This window comes from Psammomys obesus, unplaced genomic scaffold (genome assembly GCF_907164565.1).
Source record: "Psammomys obesus unplaced genomic scaffold, mPsaObe1.curated_primary_1811, whole genome shotgun sequence".
Taxonomy (NCBI): domain Eukaryota; kingdom Metazoa; phylum Chordata; class Mammalia; order Rodentia; family Muridae; genus Psammomys; species Psammomys obesus.
The window spans coordinates 257315-273681 of record NW_026585690.1 but is presented as its reverse complement, the minus strand read 5'-3'; the positions used below and the strand labels follow the sequence as shown (position 1 = coordinate 273681).

General features: G+C 49.3%; 1 protein-coding gene across 1 annotated transcript; it reads right to left on the bottom strand.

Annotated features, from left to right (window-relative positions):
- Positions 1 to 8239: 8239 nt before the first annotated feature.
- Positions 8240 to 12043, bottom strand: Sowahb (sosondowah ankyrin repeat domain family member B). The gene has a single exon (XM_055595336.1). The coding sequence runs from the start codon at positions 11956 to 11958 to the stop codon at positions 9514 to 9516; it is 2445 nt and encodes an 814-aa protein (XP_055451311.1). The 5' UTR covers positions 11959 to 12043; the 3' UTR covers positions 8240 to 9513.
- Positions 12044 to 16367: the final 4324 nt, after the last annotated feature.

Genomic DNA, 16367 nt, shown 5'->3' with positions numbered 1-16367 from the left:
GAAATCCAGGCTGGAAGACCGTGTCTGATCCTAAAGGGAACTCTCCTTCCATTGTGACCACTGCTGAGTTCGACTTCTCTAGCAGGTCTTCTAGGTGCCGGGATGCCTTAATGACCCCCCCAACCCCAAAAGAAAGCTTGGTCAGAAGAAACAAATTGCTTCAGCAAGCTCATCTTTGGCCACTCTACTGCTGTTTTGCTTCACAGTTACTCTCCACTCTTTTCCTCTCTTCCCCTCCCCACTCCTGTTCTTTCCTCTTCCTTCCTCACTACTTCTTTCCTTTTCCACCATTAAAGTGTTGATGCCACGGTGGCATCCACCTTTCCTTGCCCCAGAGGGCACCTCTGGCAGATCAGTAGAAAAGGGTTGTGGTTAGGGCGAGATACCATACACAATATGAACACACTGTTATTAACTAAAGTCCTTAATTTACTTGGCTTGCCTTGCTTTTTACCTAATGTTGTTTCCTCTTTCGAGACCCCATCCAGGATGTGTTATGTACACCTGCCATTTCTCTTTAGGGTCCTCTTACCACGACAATTTCTCCTACTTTGCTCACTTTTTGTTTTTTTTGTATTGTTTTGAGACAGGGTTTCTCTGTGTAGCCCTGACCTTTCTGGAACTCATTCTATACACCAGGCTGGCCTCAAACACAGAGATCTGCCTACTTCTGCCTTCCAAGTGCTTGGATCAAAGGCGTGTACCACCACTGCCCAGCTGCCTTGGCTCACTTTTGATAACCCTGACCATTCTGAGAAGTGTTGGGGAGACATGTGTAAGAGCCCCTCTACTGAAATGTGTTGAATATTTTCATCATGGTTAGACATGGGTTATGTGGACATGGGGGGGAGGAGACTGCAGACGTCAGTGCTATTGTCCTTACATCATACCAAGGTTCACGAGTCAAAATGACTCATCGCCACAGGTAGGAAGTGGTGACCAAGTCTCCCCACTGTGGTCTACTCTCTCCCTACTCTCTACAAGGAAGTCAGTGCAGTCAGCTCACACTGAAGGAGGGGAGCCTGTCTCCCACTGTAAGGATAACCAGCTTGACAACATGAGATCTGTCTTACTGCTCCCATTTTATGACTGACTATTTTAGGCTTTGAGTCATAATCCATTCACCATGGTTTTTCTTGCTCTGCCTGTTGACTTTTTGTTGTTGTTGATTTGTTTTCTTTTTTTCCAATGATATTCCTATCAGTCCTATTTGTACCGATAAGAAAAGATCCAGAAACCCCAATGTAATGAAATCGCTAAGCATATGGTGTGTACTTCTTCATTGTTAAGTATTCAAACAATTTGGGTTTAACTCCCAGTCCTGCTATAAATAAATGAATGAATAAAATATAGACAGAAAAACTCGTGTATTCATTTACATGTATGTGTGTATGTCAGCCTATGCACTTGATGGCATGTGTGGAGGTCAGAGAACAACTTTCTGGATTCAGTTCTCTCCTCCTACCGTGCAGGTCCTAGGAATCACACTTAGGTCACCAGGCTTGATGGCAAGTGTCTTTACCAACTGAACCATCTCACCCAGTATCTGGGGGCAGAGACAGGAGAATCATCAAAACTTCAAGCCAGTCTAGTTTGCATATCAAGACACAGTCTCAGAAAACAAAACAAAACAAAACAAACAAACAAAAAAAAAAACAGAACTATATGATCATAGAAACAGATAGGTAGGTAGGTATATAGAAAAGATAGAGGATTGAGAGATGATAGATAGATGACAGAAAAGATGATAGATAGATAGATAGATAGATAGATAGATAGATAGATAGATAGATAGGATAGATAGATCTTTCCCCTACCCTTTTGTTACGTGATAAAGTGGCTGTTAGTGAGTATTAGGGAAAAAAAAAAAAAAAGATGAAACCCTACCCATACTGGTAGACCTGGCCCATGTTAAATTGTCACCAAGCAAAGTCCTTTCCTCCTATCTGTCTCCTTACCTCCACTGCCCCAAAAGTAAACAGAAAGACTCAGGTGTCAGATAGCTGCTAATGGCCAGAGGTCTCTTCCCTTGCTTCCTGCTGGTTGCAGCCGGGCAGCCGGTTTCCTGAAGGAGGAGCCTTCAACCTGTTAAGTCCCAGCCCAGAGCACTGGCAAATAAGCTGGGTAAAAACCAAAGACAACTATTGTTCACACCACAAGAATGCAAAGAATGATTGACTGAGGAACACATACCAGCAGGCAAGTCTGCCATGCGTGAGGCCTGAAACTGGTCCCCAGAAACAGATACGTGCACACGGGTGCACACACAATACACACAAACACACACACTAGCTTCAAGCTTAGCACTTTAAAGGACAAAGAAGAAAAGTGGCACTAAAGCCCAGGCACTCTACAAACCCCCTCACCTGAGGACACAAACACATAAACATTCTCTATGTGGCTCCGTAGGCAACATCCAGTGATGAGTTGACCAAATAAAACTGGCCGTTAGCACACAGAGTGGGTGCCACTGTTATTCTAGGTGCTGGATTGCCACACACCAAAATGATATTGGTAATTGGCTCATACTGGTGAAATTAGAAGATGTTGCTGCTTTTTGTTGTTGTGGATTTTTTTTTTTGTAAGATAAACAGCTATCATTTCTATGCTTTTTATTTTTATTTTTTTTAAATATGAGGTAGCTGTAAAGCCAAGCCTTGATGGCACACACCTATGGTCTAAGCCAAGATGTAGGTGAGATCTGCACTCTCAAGTTCAAGACCACCCTGAGCAATAGAGTGAGCTCTCATGTCAACAACAACAGGGTTAGAGGTGGAGCTCAATGGTTAAAACACTGCCTAGCCTGTGCAAGGACCTAGGTTCAACACCCAGCACAAAACAAACAGAAAAGCCAACCCACAAAGTGTAAACACCACCTTCTGTTAAACTCGCAATTTTAAAGATATTTTTTTTCCACCCAAAAGTGAATAAAGACAAAGTGCTTCCAAATTCTATACCCTGTTTTTAGTTAAGCAAATCACTGCCTGCTTTGTTCAAATACTTGGTATATTGTGTGTGTGTGTGCAAGTGTACGTGTGTGAGTGTACGTGGAGGACAGAGGACAGCCATTGAGGGTTTTTGTTTTGTTTTGTTTTGTTTTTGCTTTTCATAAATCATTATCCACCCTGTTTTTTGAGACAGGGTCTCTCAGCATATTCTACTAATCTAGTGGGCCATCGAGCCCCAGGGATCCGCCTTCTCTAACCCCCCAGCTCTGGGCTTACGAACATGTGGGATCATACTTGGCTTTATGATGTGGACTCTGGGGATTTAACCCAGGTCCTCACATTTGCACAGTAGGTACCTATTGTCCCCAGTCCTCCAAATACATTTACATATAGTTTTTTTTTTTCTGATGTTTTAAAAATGTCGCCATGTAAAGGATATATGAGAGGTTCCTGTTAATGAAAAATAATTTATTAATAATAATAATCCGATTCCACCGGAATGAGGTAGGAACAGCCTGGGCTACATAGTGAATTAGAGGCCAGCTTGGTACACCCAGCAAGACCTGCCTTTGAAAAGAAATATAAAACAGTGACGGCACAACAGAAGATCCAACTCCCCCAAACATAGCAGGTAACAGAACATTTGCTATAGGGCTTTGCATTGCTCAAATTCCTTCCCTGGGGGAAACGTAAACAATGGCTACCCCATTCCCAAGGTCCCTGAGATGAACCCAGACACAGTCTACCTACCAGAGTTTTCTCTGGGGAGGCGGTGAGTTTATTGGGCTGACTTACAGAGCTGTGGGGGAGGGGCGACAGCCAGGAGCCTGGGCAGCCTTAAGGCAGGGCCACCGGAAGGCCTGCACTCAGCATGGATGATGACTGCATAGATGCGGCCCTTTCCTAGTCCTTCCCCATGTATGTATGTATGTATGTATGTATGTATGTATATATGTATGTATACTTCTAGCTCTTCCTTGAGGATGTGTGCCATTAGAACAGAACTGCTTACAGGTGGTGGGGAGGAGCAGTTAGATGCCTAGGCCAAGGGTCCTATGACCCCTTTAAGTCAATAAGCCTAGTTGTGCTGATCGTTTTAAGCAGGCACAGCCGACCTCATGAGGATAGTGGTGGCACTTTGCCTGGGAGAAATAATCTTGTATGACACCTCCCCCGTAAAAAAATAAAATTCCATTTTCTTCGAGGAATACCAACTTGTTTATAACCTCAAAGCTATTTTTCCATCATGCTGTAGCTTTAAAACTTGAAGAGATTAGAGTTTATTTTCTCAACCCAGGAACAGATACACACACACACACACACACACACACACACACACACACATGAAACTTTGGAGTTTCGAATCTGAGAAATGTCGCGCAAAGACCCCCAAACTGACTCTGAGTCAACAATGCAGTAGCTGCAGGGAAGGCAAAGCGCCAGACCTGTGTCCAGGATGCTGAGAACTCCACCTGCCTCTGATCTTCCAGGTGGTCTAGAGGGAGCTTACAGGAGGAAACTAACACCTGGAGCCAGGAGCCCCTGCAGGTGCAAGGTGACACACAGGTAGGGATATAGGGTTCAGGGCAGGTGGCACCCAAGGCAACGAAGGCTGCAAATGTCTTTGTCCAGTGCCCAGATAATCACTCCTCTTCCCTTCTCAACGGATTCCCGGCTGTTCTGGGTGGGGAGGAACTTCTGTGTTTAAGAAGCCAGCTGCCCCTCGCCTTCCTTTCTGAGAAAATCCAAGAGGCTCAGCAAGTAAACACAATAAATCTCCTGGCGTAAGAACAGAGACACAGCCAATTTGGTGTCTCATTATCCATGCTATGGGATATGTGTGTGAGGGCTATGATGGTAGAGAACACAGAAAAGGGAAATTTCAGATCTATCAAAACCCTTAACGAGTAGCAGGTTAGCTTGAAACTCAATTCCTAATTGAGTTTCTCTGCGAATTCCTAATTCTGTAATTAGCAGATAGGAACAAAGACTAGAAAAGAAAATGCTGTGGAGAAGTCCTCCTTGCTGGATGCACTACTCTGAAAGAACTCTCTGCCCCTAGTGGACCTGGTTCTAGGACCCAGCTTTCCAAGGCTTCTGACGGGTCTCAGTAGTCACACTTGAGGAACCAGGATGCGCTTTTGGTGATAAATGCAGAGGAAAATGGTCCTTCAGTTGGATATTACATGATGCTGATTAGCATGGAGAATGCTTAGGGACTATTGTGTAAACAGGAGGCTTCAGGAGAGAGCAGCCAGCCTTCTGGGTTTCCCTCCACTCACTGCACTGCATTAGGAAATATTGCACGTTTGAGACCCATCTGTCCTAATCTTTCTCACGATTTGTAAAAAAAAAAATCATTATTTTTACACTTGTGTTTTGCCTCCATGCCATGTATGTCTGTGTGAGGCTGTTAGACCCCCTAGAGTTTCAGATGGTTGTGAACTGCCATGTGGATGCTGGGATTTGAACTTTGGAGGAGCAGCCAGTGCTCTTAACCACTGAGCCACCCCTCTCACTCATGTTTTTAGTGTGTGTGTGTGTGTGTGTGTGTGTGTAAGTGAGAAAACCCAGGTGTTGAACCAGGTCATCAGGCTTGGTGGCTCATGCCTTTACCTACTGAGTCATCTCCCTGGTCCCACTTCTCAAGCCCCCCCCCCCCCATTTATTCATTCATTCATTCATTTATTTAAACACTTTACAGCCTGATCCCACCCTCCTCCTTCCTCTCCCCCCTCTCCACTTCCCCTTCTTCTCAGAGAAGGGGAGGCCTGTAAGGGGGTACCAACCCACTCTAGCACTTCAAGTCTCAGGACTAAGTGCATTCTCTCCCACTAAGGCCAGACAAAGCAGTCCAGCTAGGGGAGGGGAATCCAGAAGCAGACAACAGAGTCAGAGGCAGCCCCTACTCCCATTGTTAGGGGACTCACATAATGGCCACACTGCACATCTGCTACATATGTGTAGGAGGCCTAGGTCCAGCCCACGCATGCTCTTTGGTTGGTGACTCAGTCTCTGTGAGGCCTTGTGGTCCCAGGTTAGTTGACTCTGTAGATCTTCGTGTGTCCCTGATCCCTCTGGCTCCCTCTGTCCTTCCTCCCACTCTTCCACAAAACTCCCTGAACTCCACCTATTGTCTGGCTGTGAGTCTCTGCATCTGTTTCCATCAACTGCTGTACGAAGTCTCTCAGAAGACAGTTAGTGTCATTAACAGTGTCAGGGCTTGGCTCTCTCCCGTGGGGTGGGTCTCAAGTTAGGCCAGTCCTTGGTTTGCCACTCCCTCAGTCTCTGCTCCATCTTTACCCCTGCACATCTTGTAGGCAGCACAAATTTTGGGTCAAAGGTGTTATGGGTGGGTTGGTGTCGCCCTCCCTCCACTCGATGCGTGTATCTGGTCACTTTCCACAGTTATTTTTCGGTGACTCCATTTTCACAGTTTCCATCTCCAGCTACCAAGGAGCCCTGCTAGGCAGGACGACAGAAGTGAGACCCTTATGGCAAGTGATATCCTCCCTGCCTGTATGCTCAAAACATTCCCAGTAAAGGTATCCAGACGTGATGGCATGGCCTCAGCTGTCGTTACTTAGGAGACTGAGGCAGGAGGATGCTTGAGCCAAGACCCCCTCCACTCCATCTTTTTTAAAAAAGAGAAAGAAAAACAACAAAAGTCAGCCTGGTATATTTAGATGAGTTCAAAATGTTTTTCTAATCTTCAGAGTCTCAAGGGAAAATCAAAACACTTTGCTTAAACACATGGGCTAGTCAGGCTAGCCTGTGGTATGTGCTTATAATACCAGCACACGGGAGGCTGAGGCAAGAGGATCGGAACCAAGGGCAGCCTGGGCTACAAGAGACATTGTCTCGAAAAAGCAGAAAACAAACGAACTCAAAACACAGCAGTGAGTGAGCAATTGCAAGGCCTGCACGCAGCATTCTGGGAATTCCAGTGAAACAGCCATGCCTACGTATGGAGGCCTTCCCCTTCTTTACAGGTTGAGTTTGAACTGTTCTTTGCGGGATGCCAGCAACCTTACCGAGAAGGCAGCAAATGCGGGTTTCCAAGCTGAAGGAATCTAGGACAAAGACAGCGAGTGGGTAGGGCCGTGAAACCCTCCCTCCCCGTGGGTGTGGCGCTACCTCCCGCAGGGTTCACAGCAGGGAGAAGCAAGCCGAAGGCTGGACTTGAATTCCTGCTTGAGCCCTCCCGGCCTGGACTTTGCAACAAGAGCAAGAGGCTGAGCTTTGCCTGGACTTTGCAACAAGAGCAAGAGGCTGAGCTTTTACCCTGCCCTCCAACCCTCTTCCAACCTGACTCCCCTCCGCGCCCCCCCACCCCCACTACTATGACAGTGTAAGCGAGTTCAGCAGATCAGGTACATGTGAACAAAGGCTAGAGGGATGTGAAGAACAAGTCCTGATGCGAGCCAGCCTGGATTGTGTTCTGACCACTGAGCGGCCAGTCCATGCCAGGGCTGTGCGCAACCACACTGAAGTAGCCGACAAGAATGTGGAGGAACGAACAGAGCTGGTTTCTTGGGAAGGCCGGTATCATCACTCCTGGCCTGAACCAAGCCTATCTTGTTTTCTCGGCCTAAAGGGATTCCCCGCCTGCCTCCTCTCCAAATATTTGAGAACACTTAAGTTTTTTAATTCTGGGACTTCGGAGTGTTATTTTACATTGGTGTGTCCTCGTTCCTGATACATACACCTTTCTTCCTCTTCCCTACAAACTTTCTCTGCTGTAATTTGGCTTTGAAAGACACCTTGGGAACAAGTAAAGATAAAAGGCAGCCAAGAACAAATACTTGAGATTTTTTAGCTTGGGGGGGGGGGCGACATCCTGTCCCACTCACCTTTATAAACCTCACAGCACTGTGCCAAATATTTGTTTTGAATAAGCTGATCCAGTCGTGATACTATGGTAAATCCACTGGCTCTCCAAAGAAGCTGTTTACTGGTTTATTTGCCTAGATATCTATTTTGTAAACTTAAATTTTCTTCCCTTGCCTCCAGTCATTTTCTCATATTTTCTGATTTGATTTGAAAAGGCCATGTAATTAGAAAATTATTCTGACTTTTTGGTTTAAAAAAAAATGATAGGAGCTGGGGGCACTTGAATAAGACACATGAGGTCCCAAGTTCTAGCCCCAGAGATATGGAGAAAGAGATGGACAAGAGGAGATTGATTTCAGCAACAGTATAAAGTTAGGCTACAAAGAAACAAAAAGATTTGACAGTCATGGAGCTCATTATGTAAGAACATTAGCAATAATCAGCTGGGTACAATACAATAACTTACAACAATCTGCTGGTCTTTTAATGCAGGAAAATAACCAGAAGAAACACAAGAACTCTTTAAAAATACAGTATCACACATGAAAATATTTCCATAAAAAAACTAATCTCTGCTTGAACATTGAACTTTTCAGCCCTCTTTGGATTTACATTCAGTGATTCGCACATTCTACTGGGGTTTGCAGAGTCGGCATTCTCTGATTTCAGCCAGGGACCGGTGTCTCCGGAGAACCGAATGGGACACTTCCTGTCAGACATTCAGTACTTCAAGGCTAATATTTAATCTTAATTGGCAAAAAGTTTAGTGCAAATAAAGTTATACTTAGCAGCTTGACACAGTTCTGATGCTTTGAACCCCTGTGGCTTCCCCAGCGCGAACCCAGCGCTCTCTTTCCCTGAGTTCCAATGATGACCTTCAAACCTACGGAAAGCTCTCAGAGATGAGCCTGTTTGCTACACAGGGAGCTAGTTCCCCTGCAGGGTGAAGAGTGTCAGTCACTACACAAATGACCCAAAAGGCTTTTATGCTTGGGAAGCACACATTGGATTGGTGCAGAACCAGAACAAATCACAAACACAAAATAAGACACAGCCCGGCTGGTGTCCTTTCTCTAGGGAGGGGGGGTCAAGGTCATACCTGAACCTCATTCACCCACTTCTCTGATCAAGGGCAAAGACACCCAGAGAAGACAGTTGACATCAGTTTACACCAAGCAACCGCAGAGGCTTGCCCACAGGACTGACGAAATCTCTTCAGTCAAGCTACACTCTCCAGTAACAATTTTATCTCACTGGTTGGAATTGCCAAAAGGCACATAAAGGGAACGAAAGGAAGCCATCTGACTTCAAACCTGGTGCTTTCTGCTCAGCCAAGATTTATTCCAGAGATGAATAGAAGCCAGAGAGCTTCCAGCCAGAGAAGAGCGTGAGCTATGTCAGTTCCACCAGCTGTCTCTCTTTGACTGATGCATCCATTCCTTTTCTAGTAAGGCCTGGCACTACCTCAGAAAACCCTGTGCCTTCCTGTGACCAGACCCCTTCCTGGCTCAGGAGAGAGAGGGACCCTCCCCAGGCTTGACTGCCTGGCTCTAATTTTGTCTACATTTCAAACACATGAGGCTTCAAGAAGGTGAGATGACCCTTGGGTACACCATTTCACTGGTTCTGGATCTTTACCAAATTCTAACAGTTTCTGTTTCCCTTTGGGTTCTCTCATCTACATAGTAGCTTGGGGAGGGGCCCCACAGCCTTCTGCAGAGAGAAGCCCATTTCAGTCACTATACTCATCTCTCTCCCTTGGGGTGTGGAATTTCTCATGTTGGCTGGCCGACTTCCATTTGTTGTGTTGAGTTTTGAGCAAAGCAGCCAGGGAAGTCTTCCGGGTGACATTTCTAGACATTTCCCGGCTCTTGACCTTCCTGGCTGGGGAAGGGCTTTGGACTAAGGAATATACGGGGAAGATGGGTTTGCCCCGGGGTGCACCCAGGAGCTGCCATGTTTCCCCAGAGGCTTTGCTGTTCAGATACTGCCATGGCTTCTTGCCACTGAAGTCCCGAACATTCACCCTAGAAGCCAACCTTTGCACTAGCAATTTGATGACTCCCTGGTGGCCATGAATAGCCGCAAGGTGCAGTGGGGTATAGCCACAAGTGGACCTCACGTTCACGTCTAGTGCAATCCCCGCCTTCTGGGCTCCAGAGACCAAGTCCTGAAGGGCACTCAGGTTGCCATGCTTTGCCATCCAGTGCAAGGCCGTGTAGCCGGTCAGGAAGTCTCTGTGCAAGGCCAGCTGGGGGTCCTCCCAGAACAAGGTCTGCACATGAAGCCAGGAGCCACTGGCAAGCCTCACAATCCACTCATGCTCCCTGGCATCTAGGGGGACAAGGGGTGACCTGTGCTCAGAAGGCCTGTGGGGTGCCAAGTCTGCAGATCCATCCCTTCCAGGGACCCATGAGGAGTGTGGCCGACCTGCCACAGCGTTAGCATCTGCCAGTTTCTGCATCAAAACAACATCTGCCCTTGGGCTGGGCAGGGCTCCTGCCTTGGAAGGTTTCCTGGACCGAGGTGGGCGCCGGCTCCTCTTCAGCAAGTCCTCATCAGGATGCTCCTCATCTGAGGAAGAGGAGGATTTGTTTCTCTGTGTTCGAGAGTTCCTCCTGAAAGACCTCCGGAACTTGGGGGTTGGCCAGGGCGAATGCTCCTGGGGGTGGTCTCCGAGGCTTTTAGCCACCGTTGGGACCTTCCGAGAACCGGATGCATTCTGTCTATTGGAGAGCCCCTTCCGGATGAGGTAGGGGCTACCTTGGTTCGGTGACACAGATAGGACCTCTACTGGATCCCTGAGCTCTCCCCAAGAGGAAGTTCTCAGGAAGGGTTGCAGGCCCTCTTCGGGGGTCCCGGGAGACTCTTTGGGTCCACTGCTGCTACTCTCCTCACTGCCGTGGCTTTCTTGATCCACAAAGTCATCCAGATCCTGGAGGGACAGCTGACAGCGAATGCTTCGAAAGACAGTGGGTGGAGGGTTCCCGGGCCAGGATTCTGAGGGCTCGTCAGGAACCACAGGAAGGAGAGAATGGAAGGGCAGAGCGGGCTCCGGCAGCTCCGAGACCCTGAAGGCGGTTTCTGAGGGTAACTGGAGGAAGTTGTCCGGCAACACCGACCAGGCGCGAGTGGGCCCCTGGTTCCCGGCCTCAGGCACCTGTAGGTGTCTGGCTAACCACTCTCGAGTGCGCTGCTGCTGCTGCTGCTGCTGCTGCTGCAGCTGCTGGGTTGAATGGTTCGGGGAGCGGGCGGTGTACAGCTCCAGCGGCTCTCGGGAGGGAGCCGGGAGGGGCGTGAGGGCGGGAGGGGACGTGGGGCTACCGGCAGCCCCGACGGCGGCCTGAGGCCAGACAGGCGTTGCAGACGCCGGCGCGCGCTCAGCCGACGCTCCTTCCCGCAGTCGCCCCGGAGCCCCGAGGTCACCCCGGGCAAGCTCGGCGCGCTCCGGCTTGCCGCGGGCGGCGGCAGGCTCTCCGAGCTCTCCGGGCAGCGGCTGTCCGGCGGGCTCCCCCCAGCCGTTCTGCTCGCATTCCCAGCAGCAGCGGCCCCGCGCCTCCAGCGCCGCACACCTGCCTCTGGTCTGGACAGCCGCTGGCCTCGGCGTCCCCTGGCTCGGGCTGCCCCTCGGGCTGCGGGCTGCCCCGGCCCCGGCCGCCTTCCGCGCGCTGGTGCCCGCTAGCTCCTGGCCACCTGCATCCACCCGGGTCGCGGCACCTGCCGGCGGCGCCTGCGGCTCCGGCTCACGCCGGTGACGGCGGCCCCGTGGCGGTCCCTCTGCCGGGGCGGGTCGCTGCAGTCCCTCCTCCCCCAGCAGGTCCCGGTACCTCCTCTTGAGCACCACGTACTTGGTGCCGTCGGGGTCCTGGCGCACTGCGGCCACCGAGTTCACGAAGCCCTTGAAGAGCTCGCGGCGTTCCTGCAGCTGGCCGGGAGGCGCGCGAGGGTCCCGCAGGAAGCTCTTGAAGTGGCCCAGCAGCTCTGCGTTACGCACGCGGCCCCCGGCCTGGCACAGAAAGTCCAGCAGTGCCTCTTGGCTCAGCTCTCCGGCCATCCCTGTCGGATCCCTTGGTGCCCGGGGCGGCTGCGTCTCAGGCTTCTGGAGGACTTCCCCTCCGACAGAAACCCGGGCCTGGCGAGTGTCACCTGCGCCCGGGGCGGTGCCACCCGCTTCCATCAGCCGCGGAGGCCGGCGCCACCCGCATCCCCGGAGAGCTACGGGAGGGCCGAGGGTCCCCAGGGGCGGGTGCCCGGGCTGAGTCCCCCCCGCGCGCCGCCCCGGTGGCCGAGAGGCGGCTCCCGGGCCGCCCCCCTGTGCGACGCTGGCCTGTCGTAGCCAGTCCCCGCAGCGAAAGTTCCCGGGATAGGTCGGAGCCGGTTTCACCTGCGCGCTGGCAACGCCTCCTCCCGGGCTCTGGGGGAAGGGCTCAGCCCGCCCTCTGTGCCTCCGCCCTCTGAGGTGTCCCCCAGCCCCCGCCACCCGTCCCAGGTGAGTCAGGCTGGTCGCAGCCGGGGACAACGCGGGAGAGGTGAGACCGGGGTCGAACCGAGCCGGAGGGGGAACGGCTCTGCGGGACGCAGAGTAGGTAGGCCACCGGTTCACCGGTTTTCCCTCCCAGTGGCCGCTAGGAAGGAAAGAAAAGCACAGGGAGGTCGGCTCCCTCTCTCTCTCTCTCTCCCCCTCCTCCCCGACGCACAAGTTTATAACCAAAGCCCACTTGGGTTAGCATAGCGTGTACAGAAGACGTGCTCTCCGCTGTTTCTCTTTATTAACGCGGTCTGGGAAGGGGCTTGGGGTTCCCAGTGGCAGGGTTGGACCCCCCCAAAAACAACAACAACAACAACAACAACAAACAACCGACCGCGATCCAAACCAAATCTCTTTTGGTTTGGAGATGCCTAGATACTTGAGAAGGCCGCTCCCAGGGCACCAATTTTCGAGGAGTTCAAACACACCTGCCTAAATCTGTGCTGAGAGCGAAATCACTCTGCAAGCTACAGGCTAAGGTTGTTTTCTGCCTTTCTTTTTCCTACACTGTTGTCTTACATTACAGGGCAGGGAGGGTTGGGCGGGGGGGGGGGGGAGGGGGGGAGGGAATTCACTGCCAGGGAGTTTCTTGCCTAGGAAGCCCAAATCCATCTCTCCCCAGCTAAGGTATTCGATATCCAGGACTGCTTTGTTTATATTTAGTCTAAGATTTGAGAACAGAAGGGATTCGTCCCATCTGTTTCACGTTGACTTCTTTGCCTGCAGAATGGAAGTTTTCCTCCACACAGCTAAAATGCTGACCACGTGACAAGGCTTTGCTTCCACCCCAGGGTTGCCGGTTTGTTCGAAGGAGGGTGCTAGACGCTCTTGGTCTATTTTGGAGGGCTGTTGAGTCCACCCTGATTCAGACTCTTCCTAGAGCGGAACTAAGTATTTATTTAGCCTTTTTGGAGGAGGGAAGGGTTAACGCATAGCACAGTTTATTTGTAACAGCTGCTACCGTCCTCCATTTCTGTCTGGTCGGGGTGCCACCTTATCTTGAGTCTTGCTGTGCTTTATCAACAGCATCTATTATCTATTGTTGGCTCGAGCCCCTTTCCCCCTTTCTTCTTCTTCTTCAGCACAGCCTTGTTGCAGCCGGTCCTTCTCACCTTTTCCTAACTGCCAGCATAAATGCCTGTGTCTCAGCACCCTCTCACGAACGACTGCCTACTGCCACATTTCTAGCGATGAATTTGCTGTTTTCTCCCCCCCTGGCATTTGACATCCTTTCTCCTGTTCTCGTCTCTTACTTTGCTTTGATTTGCAGTTGCAGACTTTTCACTTAAATGTCTCAAGTATGTTGATCCTCGTGTTTTCGTAGGGATACCCTGCATCCCCACCCCAGCCCTGGGGATCGAACCTGGGACCTCACTTGTGCTAGGCAATCCCTCTGTTACTACCTACCACAGACCAATCTGAGTGGCTATCAGGCCACATCGGCAACGCTTTATTTAAAATCCCGACAGAAGTCTGGTACTTTTCCATGAGTGACTTGGAATCCTTGACTTTAAATTATCTAGGTCAGAAAGAAGGGCCGTTTGTCTATTTGGGGCAGTTTCTAGAATTGAAATCTAGTAGTGGGTTGACATGGAGAAACTGTTCCCACTCCATATAACTTTGAGGCCTTAAAGTAGTTATTAATTTTTTCTTTAAATTAAACCTCAGCTCTCTCTTGTATTTACTGGTGCTGAGGCTCTGTGGGATTCACAGGCGCAGGAGGGGTCCAAATTGGACACCTCAGGAGTGCAAGTGAGGAGAATCCCTCTTTGGTGCCTTGCACAGATATATATGTTAAGTTGCACAAGTGGCCAAGAGGTAGAATGGAGCCATGACTTGCAGCACTTTAAGACAAGAGAGAAAGGGGAAGGGCAGATGCCAAAAGTTTTGACATCATTCACCTTCAGTTTGCAGGTTGAATTACTAGGTCTGTAATTGTTTTGGTTACTCAGTGGTTTAGTGTGTCCTCTTGCTGGTCTTATGATAAGGGGATGGTTAGGTGGAAAGTTCTACATCTTATGTAAGAGACACCTTCTTGCTTACCTCATATTTAGTTCATTATTTCCAAAGGTTTTTTGTTTTGTTTTTGCTACATTGCTGGGCATTGCTGGAAATGGATATATATATAAAGAAAAATGTGTGTTAGAGAACTCTGTCTTGGTAGCAGATGACATGAGTTTGCATGCTACCTGATTGAGGAGCCATGCATTCCGAAAGCTGGGGTCTCAGGGGCACATGAAGGAAGAGCTCAGAGTGTGGACAAGTGGCCGCTTTGCCTTAAAAAGCAGAAAGTGAAACCTCTAAGGCAGAAGACACTTCCGTGCAGAGGGTTCTGGCTCTGGCTCTGCTTGAGTATTTTGGGGAACTATCTGCAAATACAGCTGCTTAGCTTTAATGGAGAGGGGTATATCTGTGTAGAGGGTTGGGGGGGCAGAGGAAGGAGGTCTAGGGAGGGGGACTAGAGAGCCCCTTTTCCCAAGGCAGAGCCTTTTAAGAATTTTCCAGAGTTGCAACCAGATCATATTTGTACTTTAGGAAAATATGGAGGTAAATGCTGATTTTGAATTATGTGTAAGAAGAATATGTATCAGAATGAGAAAAAAGAAAAAAAAAAAGAACATGACTCACAGCAGTGCTGTATCTAACCAAATCTAAGACTGCATTTCTACCTCAGAGGTGTTAAACTACCTCAGAGGTGTTAAAATGTAAAAAGAAGCACCTCTTAAAATACATGAATTGCAAAATAAGAAAGAAAGGAAGGAAGGAAGGAAGGAAGGAAGGAAGAAAGGAAGGAAGACTGAGAGTGGTGATGCATGCCTTTAATCCCTGCACTCGGAAGGGAGAGGCAGATGGATCTCTGTGAATTAACTCCAGGCCAGCCTGGAATATTAGTAGAATTCCAGACATGCCAGGGCTACATAGTGAGACCCTATTATGAAGAAGGAGGAGGAGGAGAAAGAGGAATTGCAGGCTAGTATAGATATGTATATAAATATGTGTGTGTGTGTGTGTGTGTGTATATATGTATATATATGTATATAAATAGCTGTGTATCTGGGGTTCAGATGTGAGGGGTGCCTGAATGCAGGGCAGCTTTAGTGAAAAGACACTTAAGAACAAGGTAGCAAGGCTGTATATGGTGATGTCACCTCTTTAATCCGGGGGTCAGGAGCAGGAGAATTGTGAGTTGAGACCATCCTGGGCTAAAGAGTGAGACCGCAACTCCAAAGGAAAAAAGACGCTGAGAAACTGGAAATGTGAAGCTTCAATGGGAGGAAGAGCATAGACACTGCTGAGATGACCCAGGAAAGAGGTTTAGAAAAAGGTTTGAGTTCAGCAGAAGCCGAGAAAGGAAGATGAACAGATGGATTCAAGAGCTTGTTTAGAAGGTGAATTCAATAGGTTCTGGCACCAGACTCAACCAGGGGATGAGGAACAATCTTGGCAGGCTCCTGAGTAGCTGAGAGAAGGTTGGCATCATTGCTCCGCTTGGAGGGAAAACAGAGAATAGGTAGTTTGTGGAAATACATAAAGATGGTAAATTCAACTTGGGGCATATTAAATTTGAAGGGCCATAAAAATAGAAAAATCTAGAAGGTAATTGGGAATATAAAATTGGGTCACTAGAGACATGGCATTCACATCTACCAATGGTCATTTTAGCCACGGGAGAGGAAATTGCTTTAAAAAACAATATACAGGTAGGAAGGCAGGTGTGAGAGGCCAAAATAGCAATACCCAGAAAAAGGAAAAGCCTCCTGTGGGTACTTGGAAGGGACCCCAAGAGCAACACCTGTGTTTCAGAAGAGCAGGATCAGGAGGAACAGCTCTCTAGAGACACTGCCAAGGCTGATAAGAAAGGTAACAGGACCAGAGCTGGCAGGTCACTGGGGCTGATCTGGAACACTGTCAGAACAGTGGCAGGGACTGTGGCCAGGTCATGCAGAAACCTGAGGTGTGGGTGGAGGAGAGAGTGTGGGTAGAGGACTCACCCAGTCGCCCCTGGACAGAGGGAAAGACAGAAGATTTACACGTAGAGAACATCAAATCATGGAACC